The following is a 10375-nucleotide window of genomic DNA, read 5'->3' on the forward strand; positions in this document are numbered from 1 at the left end:
GTGGGTAGTTCAGCACTCCTGGGGGGCCCTAAGCAGGGCTGCTATGCATTGGGGCATCTGTCAACTAGACATTCAGAGATGGCGTCCCTTTTGTTGTCATTTTTAATAAGAAAACAAGTGCATTTTAGTGGTCTTGTTCATCTCTTAGTTCTTATTTCACACCTATTTCAAGCAGGACTGGTAGCAAACATATTCAGGGGTCACTGAAGTGGTGATACTATTTCTTGAAATATAACATAATAATTTCATATAATAATAATAATAATAATAATATATAACAGCAATGATGCTAACAGCTCAGAGTGAGCTCTGCAGTGTTGGAACATTTTCTTATTTATCGGTTCAGGATTTGAATGTTGTGGCGGTTTGCCTTCTGCGTCGGGTGAGAAGGTGTATTAACGAGGACTTTGTTCCACCTCTGCAGCTGGGCGTGCTGATAAACATCAACTGTGCGAGAGCAGAACTTCCTCTCATATGTGAATCCTTCAGCACATGCCGACTTGACACAAACTAGCTCGTTTTTAATGAGAAAGCAAGTGCATCTCAGTGGTCTTGTTTATTTATTTCAGGACAATTTTTGACCAGAACTGGAAGCCAAAATATTTAAGAGTCACTGAAGCACAGTTATCTGGTGGTTAGCATTATTTCTTGAAACATACCGTGCTCCATACGTGCATGTGTAATCCACCAGAGTCTGTTTTACAGCTGATAGTGACCCAGAATCACAGTGATAATCTGGTTCTTACAAAACTTGTGGGTTGTTTTATTACATATATACTAATGCATGTCTTATATAACCGCATATTTCAAATAATTTTTTTCTTTTTTGGTCTTAAATTTTATGTTTGATTTTCCTTAAAATGATACAAAAGTCCATATTTCACATTTAGCAAGAGAGGGGGTGCAGGAAATTTTTGAGGGGTGGTGCTCTAAAGCAGAACTACATCTATTGATCGGTGGAGGAGCTGCCCATCACAACTGGGCCTTCTCTACCACACACACACACACACACACACACAGAGATAAGACCGGCAGCAGCTGCAAATGTAAATTGCTGTTATTAAAAGCAAAACACAAACTTGAATTCTTTGTCGCCGACCCCACAACGAAAGGTTAAAAACTCAGGGGAAACACTGTTATTAGTACTGTAGTTTAATAAGGTTTTGTCATTTGTGATTTTTAATGTTTCATTCTCCCCCCCACCCCCAATTTATTCTGCAGCTCTTATTTTGAATTATTTTATATACATTGCTTAGTTTATTTGTGCTCACCTGTTCAAAATTTGTCAGTCTGAAAACAGTGTGCCAGTTTTTTAAAAGAACACTTTTTTCTTTTAAAGCAAAACTTGCTTTGTTGTGCAGATCATTTTTTAAAATTTTCTTCAGTTATTGTTGCTGCTTTTTGATCCAGCGCTCATGCTTAGTGGATTTTTCAGATGTGTTACTGGCCACCTCTCTTTTCTTGTAAATAAAACTCGTCTCTTCAGTTCATTTAAACTCTACTTGTATAACAAGTTACCTTTATTAGTAGTAAGTGTGTATTTTGAATGGGATAGTGTAAAAACTACAAGGAATCCACAGTTCAGTGACAAGACATTTATTGTAAACAAAAACTCACCATTACAATAAGTCTCGAATCTGCGAGGTGAACATTTGCCATCGGTAACGTTACTCTGGCTTTGAGACGAAATTCATACCCCCCCCCATTTGACTTAATACCTTTACTATTAATAATACTAATGTTATTCATATTAAAAAAGTAACATTAGTGCTATTAAACACTTAGGCCCCATCTACACTACGCCAGGTATTTTTTGAAAATGAAGAGTTTTCTGCTGTGCTTGTGCCTCCCGTCAACATGAAAACAAGAGGTTTTGGTGAGAAAACCAGAGATTTTTTAAAAGTTTCTTTTTGGCGCTTCTATATGGACTCAAAATTGAGAGAGGATGACACAGCAGCCTACATCGTGCACACCCACGATCACTTTGTACCCTGGAAACTAAAACAATAAGAGTCATTTTAACTCATTCCTCTGTCTTGCTTTCCCCTGCTCCTGCTGCTATTAAACTCTGACTTTTGTGCTAAAAGACCTAATGACTGAGAGGAAACTGAATGGGATCAAAAAACAAAACAAGTTACAAATGTCTTTTTGCCAAACTGAGAATGTTATTTGCGTCTTGATATTCTGTAAATGGGAACACCTTGTGGCATATTCTAGTTTTTTAGCATTTTTGGTAGAGTTGTGTGGACGTAAATGTGTTTTTTTTATGTAAATGGAAAAAAATGTGTTGGGAATGTTGAGCTAACTCTCCGAAAGCCAGACTCGCAAAAATATTTGACAAAGCCAACAGGCTACTATCCCTCCATGTAAAGGGTATGGTTCTAAATTATTTCCTCTCGTCGTCTAAATGGAGCTGAAGAGGACCTCACTCCTAAAGCTCTGACTGCCTCGTCCAGGGTGTGGCCTACTTCACTTACACTTAAAAAGGACCTAACAGTGCTCACAACTCTGCTGGCCAGGAGGCTAATACTGCAAAACTGCAAATCTGCAGCTCCACCTACATATACGAGCTGAATTAGAGAGGTCCTTTACTTTAATCGAATGAAAAGAAAAAAACAAGCTGGTTGGTAAGGCTGAATCATTTAAAAGAACCTGGAATCACAGCACAGATTCAGATCTTTCTGAACTGAGCACCACTGCAGCGTGGCTCATTTGCATACGCGTTTGATTTCTTTTATTTTAATCCTTTTATATCTTTCATTAGTTTATCACAAATAGGTGTCAGGGTGGAGGTGGGGTGTTGACTTGTTGATTTAATATGCTGAAAATCTAATAGAAAGAGTGTTAAATATATATAGATATAGGATGTAGAGTAAACAGGGCCTTTATTTACTCTTACACAAACTGTAAGGATATATTAAATGGGCCTTAAAAGCTCACTTGTGAAATTGTTCCGTAACTTGGCAATGCTTTGTTCAAGCTCCAGACTCTCTTGGTTTAAAAATTACACCCAAAGATTTGAGCGGCCAACACAACTAAAAGACGGGAGCTACTAAGATTTTGGACCATTGTGGCTTCCAATCATTTCTGCCCAATAATGAAAAGATGTAACGTTAGAAACTGCGATATGTTGAAAGCGCTTGTCACCTTTTCCTCGGGGCCTTACAGCAAGTGCTTTAAATGTTCGCAACCAGGACACGAGAAAGCAGCGCTGCTTTTTCTCCAGGGGGGTCTTCAACCGTCTAATTCAGTCTGGAATGACCATTAAAGAAAAGCGTCCTTCAACCTTTACTGCAAAAACAGTTCATCCGTCATCGGAACATGTTGGTCAGGAATTCCTACTTTAAGGCAAATCATGGCAGGACTGCACCTATTAAGGGGCAGGACAGGGAGGAGCCGGCGTCTTACAGATCCACTATAAACAGAGCAGAACAACTGAACACACCAGTGACGGCAAGTGTTGACAGACGTGACAAACCAAAGTGACAGATATGAATTATTTTGCAAACAAACAAACAAAAAAAAATTCACACAAACCATGTCGCACGCAGCATCGGTTTAACATATCGTTAACAAAAAGTACAGTGAATTCTCAGAGAGCCAGTCAGTCCGTCGCTCTTTTTAAAGAACCAGGCTTCTATCTGAAACCGATTTATGACGGACAGTTCCCCTCCTCTTCTCTTTTGCTGTAACTGCAGATAAAACCACGGCTACCAGAAACTCAAGTCAACATTGCGTTCATTTCTTTACCTTTCATCGGCTGTGTCGCACTACGACAGAGTATTAGGAAAAAATAAAAATAAATTACGTGAAGTCATAGTATTATGGAAATAAAGTTGTAATATTACCAGAACTCCGACAAGAAAACATGATCTTACAACTAAAAGGATGAATGTTGAGCATCTTGTTAAGTTATACTATGGTACTGGTTTAAAAAAATTAGGAAATACTTTGTTAGCACATCAGCATCAGGTTATTATCAGTATCAGGACTTTGATTTTTGCTGACACTAAGGGTGGTACGATTGAGAGAAACGGCTGCTTTAACTGTCAGAGCTGTTTTTCTAATTGAAAACGATTTTATTCTGGTAATATTACAACTTTATTCTTGTAATTTAATTTTTTTTTCTTAGCGTGGCCCTAATACTCCGTCGTACTCGCATTGATCACCCTACTGTTATTAGATTTTTTTTATTTTTATAATTTATTATACAATCACAAATTCATTCCGGCCCATTTGTTTTGCATCATTGTTCAAGTCGCTGTCAATGAACGTCCACATTTATCACTTGAAAAACAGGACATTTATTGCAAAATTGGTCAAAGTTTATTACCGTGAATGCATCAGACTCAAGGGTAACGGAGAGAAACTGATATTAACAACCTACTTAAGCCAAACCTGGGGAGCCAAGTGGTGCGTAAAACTCAGTAAAATTTGTGCATTTATACCAAAATAACTAATCAATCGTTTTACAGTACAGAGTGTGCCGCCTTTTTTTTTTTTTGCCCATCTTCTGCCTCTTTTCCCTTCACTGACCATTTCATTTGGAACTCTGACAATAATTTAACACCATGTTTGAAAACCTGTGTTGAACTTCAGTGTGAACACACAGTAAATACAGTGGAAATCCAAAACATACCAAACTTATTCACATCTTTTTGAAAGGCTCGTGACCATCAGTGGTGCTTTTGGTTGTCTCTTTTACAGATGTTTGCTCTGATATGTTTTTGTTTGTTCGTTTCTCCAAAGAGGCCACTTCTCAGGCTCCGTTGTAGATGTGTCCTCAGCTTCTGAGTGTGCATAGAAAGTTTCTTTAACACCTAAGACCGTTCTGATTGAGTCGAGGCTCGGGATCTGCGTGCTACTCTGACAGCCACCCTTCGGCCACGCTGCTTCTGGCCCCGTGGCTCCAGTCCTGCAGGCTGGTGACCTGTACCGACAGAGGGCAGTGGGAGTGCTGCGTGTACTCTGAGGAGTCGAGGGCGGCCCGAAAGCATTCGCCCTCGGAAACGGTGACGGGAGAGGACGACTTGCCGGACGACTCGTATTCGGAATCGACGGCCTCCGCCTTAATTTGGACGGCTCTCGATTTGATCCGCAGTTTATGGGGCAGAGCTGAGGAACTGGCGTCCGGCACTTTGTGTGTGGAGACGATGACGCTTCTCGGGTCGGCTACGGACGGCGCCAAGCCCTTTGGGACCTGCTGCTCATCTTCGCCGTCCGACGACTTGCTTACAACGCCGTCATACGAGCTACTGGGCGAGTTACTGGATGACCTGGTGACCTGCATGAACGACGCGGGCGGACAGTACACGTCAGACAAACGGCTGGTCATGCAGTTTTTATAGAGTTCGTACGGACTGCTCCGTTTCGGCGCGTTGCTGCCATTTTCCACTGGCTCCTGCTTGATGCCTGCGGTCCTGCAGAGAGGGAAGCCGTCCTGAGTTGCGGTGCACGTTTCGGGCACGAGAGGCGAGTGTTTAATCACCGATATGCAGCTGCTGCGAAACTGTAAAGGCTCCAAGTCCCTCTTGACTGAACTGTGGTCAGGGCTGGGTGGAATAATATCCTGATGGCAGTTAGCAACGGGGGCGCTACATAGCTTCTGGACTTCTTCAGCATATGCTGCGGAGCTCACCAGGCCAAACTTCAGCTTCAGTGACAGCAGCTCCGCCTTCAGGGAGGCGTTTTCCTCGCCGAGAGCCATCAGCTTGTTCTCGAGCACGATGTCGTTTATGCGCCGCTTCTCTCTGGAGCGCTTGGCGGCCTCGTTGTTTTTACGCCGTCTCTCCCAGTAAACGGTGTCCTTCTTCTCCTCTGGGATAAACTCCCGTTTCCTGCGACACGCAGACTTCCCCTTGAGAGGAACTACGGAAATGTCGTTACCTGCTAAATCTCTGTTCGGCCCGTGTAAGGCCACAGCCAGGACCAGGGCATCCTCCCCGCTGTAGGGCTCACCAGAGTCAACTTCTTGCTTGATTGATTGCATATTATTAATGTTTGCTACATTCAGAAGGTTCTGAAGTTGTTAGCCGCACGCCAAAAAGCTCCAAACTGAGTCAATCCATTGAAGGTGAAGAGGTCTGTGAAGAGAAAGGCAGTTTACATACCAGCGTGAAATTGAAACAATTCATTTATCAGCTTAAATCCATGCATTTTTATGGTGTGAAGTATATAACTACAAGGTCAACAATTCCTCTTGAGTCAATCAAAACATCAGCTCCCAAAAGCTGACAGGGATGAGGAGCTGGATCGATGGTACACCGCCCACACACCCTCCCAACTCGCTATTAGCTGTCACTAGACTTTTTTTTTATAACATTTATAACTAATTGAATCTAAGTGTATTATAAAAATGCACATTTAAACATACAAGTGAATTGACAAAAACGAACGCCTGATAAAAAAAAAAAAAAAAGAATTAGCTGAGGTGTACTTTTTATCTTTGAGACAGGAAAAAGTCCCACGCGCTTAGAGCAGATCCGATTCAGTGTTTAAATGACCTCTTCATGTTCTACAGAAGCCTGTGAATCACCCACTGATTCAAATCAGGTGTGCTGGAGCAGAGGAACAAGTAAAACCTGCAGGATGGTGGCCCTCGAGGACCAGGATTGCAGACCCCTGGCTTACACAGAGGGGTGGGGTTCAAAAACAAATGTCTTCAGCTTCCAGTTCTGCGCCGAGCTACATGTCTATGGGCAGTGCTCCAAAAATAACTGTACATGTTAACTGCAGTTTTGGACAATGGAAGTTAATGAAGCTGCTTCGTTCGTCTTTATTTATGTCGCCGATCTGGGCTAAATTCTACCACCAGAGAGCATCTGGGTGAGAAAGAGTAACTAACCTAGCTTGGACAATGCACCTTCCGTACATTAGTTTGTATTCTATGGGATCATCAAAAAAATGTCATAGACAGATGTGCTATAGTCAGGTAAAAACTTGAAGCCTGATCGTGCAGCTACAATCATTTAAACAGCTCAAACTACACGTAGCTTGAGACAATCCTGATGGTGTTTCAGATGTCATGAACTCGTAATTTATAGCTTTCAGTGGCAGAATCCTGAGACTGCCAAATGCAGTCAACTGCAGGTCTTGATGTTTGTAAGTAAATAAATGCTTTCTTGGTTTCATGGTTTTCTTTTGCCCCTACTTAAATGTGTCAGTCAGAACTGATGTTCTCCCACTACAGACGTCAAAACGAAACTGAAACTAAGCTTTTGTATCACTTGCCACCATAAAAGGAGTTCAACCAAATATCTGTGCTTACTTGTCTGTCAGCAAAATATCTCATGAGCCACTGGACAAATTTTTTAATGAGGCGTGTTGGTTTCATTTTCCCTGTAATGCTAGCAGTTCCTTCAAGTAATTCAAACCATAATGTATCTTTAAAGTTTTTATGGGAGTGGTTCTTTTTTGGCCTGCTTTAAACTTGCAGACTTTCACTGATTCAGAGAAGAAACAAAAGGAGTTTAGGTAGGTAAAAAAAAAAAAAAAAAAAAAAATCCCGTGGCTCTAACAGAGACTGAGTCATTCTCTAATAATGATGCCAGGTGACACAGGTTTACGGCAAGTATTAAAGTACCATGAAGAAACGTGGGGGGTTAAACTAATTCAGCACAAAATGACTTAAGGCAGGGGTCTACAACCTTTACAATAAAGGGCCATTTCGGCTCCTTTCCCCATGAAATAACATTTGCAAAATGTAGTTGAAATAAAGATAAACCCAACTGAGTGGTAAATAAATACCACACATAAAAACAAACTATCATTTGTGACATTATTGCAGATCTTTGATTTTGTGAACTGTTGACGGTTATAGGTATATTTAAATGAGAACAAAGAAAGAGACTTTCTTGTGTAGCCCCCCCCCCCCTTATAAAAATCTATAGACTAACCTATTCAGGCTCATGCAAGTCCTTTCTATACTTGTGGAAAATTAACACAGATTCAAGTTTATGGTCACACACACTGCAAAACAGTGGCTCCACTTTACTTTACAAGCTCCCTTCACAGAACAAAAATAAAAGAAAGAAACTAAAAATAGGACAGAACGGGAAAGAAGTTCAATTGAGCAAGTAGTCAGAATTTAGGATGCAAATAGCTGTACAATACTGTTACAGAATAAATGGGCGGCAGTGGCTCAGGAGGTAGGGGGTTTGCCCTGTAACCGGAGGGTTGCCGGTTTGAAACCCCTGCTCTGTCAGTCTCAGCCGTTGTGTCCTTGGGCAAGACACTTCACCCGCCTTGCCTACTGGTGGTGGTCAGAGGGCTCGGTGGCGCCGGTGTGATGGCAGCCTCCCTTCGGTCAGCCCGCCCAGGGCAGCTGTGGCTACAATGTAGCTTACCACCATCAGTGTGTGGATGGGTGAATGAATGTTGTATGAAGCACTTTGGGGTCCTTAGACTAGATAAAGCACTACACCATGATACAAATGTCATACTTTGACATATTAAACATCATTAGTTTGTGGGATGTGCTCTTGTAACTTCATAAAAGCAAACACCTTCATTGAGCCGTTCTCCTGGTGTTACCAGAGCAGCTTGCCATATATTTCCATTGTTTTACAATTACATTTTATTTTCATGATAGTTTTGGTCAAAACTACAAAAAGAGGGACCAAAGAGCCACACGTGGCCTCAGAGCCGCAGCTTGCAGACCCCCTGACATTTTCACATTGCCCCCTGAGGGCCAATGTGAAAATGTGCCTGAGTCACACCCACTGCAAAGTCCTGGACTGCTGTAGGACTCCCACCATTAGACGGCAAGCTTTTCTTTTGTCTTTTTCTTACGTTTGTCTGGGACTGAACAAAGGCTGCCACCTGCGCAAATAAGAAAAAAACAGTTGCGTAATGCGACCATTCCCTTTCGTGTTTTCCAAGGGGGAACCGTATGACATCAACACTAAATCTGTACCACGCGTGGCTAAAAATAGGTGGGGGTGGAGGGGGGAGACATTACCGCCTAATGTGCAACAGTTCGGCCCGGGTGAGCCGCGACACGCCGGCACGGATCACGGCAGCTCCCACGGGGGAGAGGACCCCCGTCACCACGTCCCGTTGCCCCAGATCCCCCCACCCCCGGTCCATTGTATCCGGATTACACAACAACAACACCACCCCCACCCCCCGGTCCTGCCCTCTGCCAGTAACTCCTCTCGCTGCAGTCATGATGCAATATTTGCGATGTGGCAACAACAAACGCGAGCCCTCGGCTTCTCCGCTACCCGGGTGAAACGCCGACATAACGCAGGAAGACGTGTAGCGACTCGCCTTTAAGACAATGTGGACATTTACAGTCGGAACATGACCTCATCGTAGCTGTGCTTACTCATGACGCTGGCGGCTCGCGCGCGGGGTCCATTTACGCCCTTAAAAAACAAAAGTAAACAGCCGCTCAGAAACAATACACTACAGGAGCAACTTTTAAAAAAATATATGACTCACTCAAAAGGTTTATTTTGGTTCGTAACTCGCCGTCTCGTTTTAAGACACCTCACCATATTTTTTAAAACATGACACAGCCTGCCAAACCCACGCTGACCTACGTGCCTGAATAAAATTAGGTGTTTTTTGACAGGCGCTACCCAGATTTTCTCAGCGAAAAAAAATAGTCCTAAACCACGTAGTGAGCGAGAGCACCCGGTGTTATATAATTTGTCGTGAAACTATGCTTTCCTCACACCTCTCATGTGAACACGGGGCTATTAAACAGCGTTCAAACATTAAAAGACAATAGTTCAGACATATAAGAGACACATGCTGGGAAAACTGCCTTAGCGGCACACGTAGTTAGCTAACATCTAACTATCATGCTGTGTAATAATCCCTATTAGAGTTAACATTTACATTCAACCGTACCTTTTCTATCACCTGATCGATTGCTTTGGTCTTGGTGTCCAGCCCGTTTGAAGCATATAAATTTACAGTACTCGTCCTGTTAGTTACTGAGAACACGAGTGCCGTAAAACATCCCAGAAGTTTCCAACTGCCTTGCTCTCCTTCCCTGGATTTCTTCCTCTCAAGGTGGCTAAGTGACTCATGGATCTGTGTCAGTAGGTCAGTGATAAAGTGTATTGGCAGCGTGCGTTTGACCGACAGCTGGTTCAGCCAATAGGAGCGCAGCGTTTCCCAACTCTGACCAATGAAAGTGGAGCTCAGTCGCTCGAACCGGAAGTTGAAATCTGATTTTAAAATGAACGTCCACCCAGAATGTGCGGGTATTTTTCTCTTATCTCTGTTGATTTTGTAAAAAAAAAAAAAAAAAAAATCTTCCAAATAAACTCAATAAGTGTACTACTACTGCTATTCTCATGCAGAAGATACATAGGTTGGAATGTTTGAAAAATAAATAATTTATGTATATGTTTAAATATGA

The 10375-nt window shown here is 42.3% G+C and overlaps 1 protein-coding gene across 3 annotated transcripts; it reads right to left on the reverse strand.

Moving 5' to 3' along the window:
• Positions 1-2751: 2751 nt before the first annotated feature.
• On the reverse strand, positions 2752-10058 carry nfil3 (nuclear factor, interleukin 3 regulated). Of its 3 annotated transcripts, none has more exons than XM_017434039.3 (2): positions 9871-10058; positions 2752-6083 (listed from the first exon to the last, which is right to left on the reverse strand). In XM_017434039.3, exon 2 carries the CDS (start codon positions 5987-5989, stop codon positions 4862-4864), a length of 1128 nt encoding a protein of 375 aa, XP_017289528.1. In that variant the 5' UTR covers positions 5990-6083; positions 9871-10058; the 3' UTR covers positions 2752-4861. The 3 variants fall into 3 exon arrangements, with proteins under 3 accessions (XP_017289528.1, XP_017289527.1, XP_024865821.1); XM_017434038.3 differs by having other exon boundaries at positions 9859-10058; XM_025010053.2 differs by lacking the exon at positions 9871-10058 and adding an exon at positions 9445-9786.
• Positions 10059-10375: the final 317 nt, after the last annotated feature.

This window comes from Kryptolebias marmoratus, linkage group LG14 (assembly GCF_001649575.2).
Source record: "Kryptolebias marmoratus isolate JLee-2015 linkage group LG14, ASM164957v2, whole genome shotgun sequence".
NCBI lineage: Eukaryota > Metazoa > Chordata > Actinopteri > Cyprinodontiformes > Rivulidae > Kryptolebias > Kryptolebias marmoratus.

Excerpts from the sequence above, each read along its gene's own strand:
- nfil3 (XM_017434039.3), bottom strand. The coding sequence starts at position 5,989 with ATGCAATCAATCAAGCAAGAAGTTGACTCTGGTGAGCCCTACAGCGGG.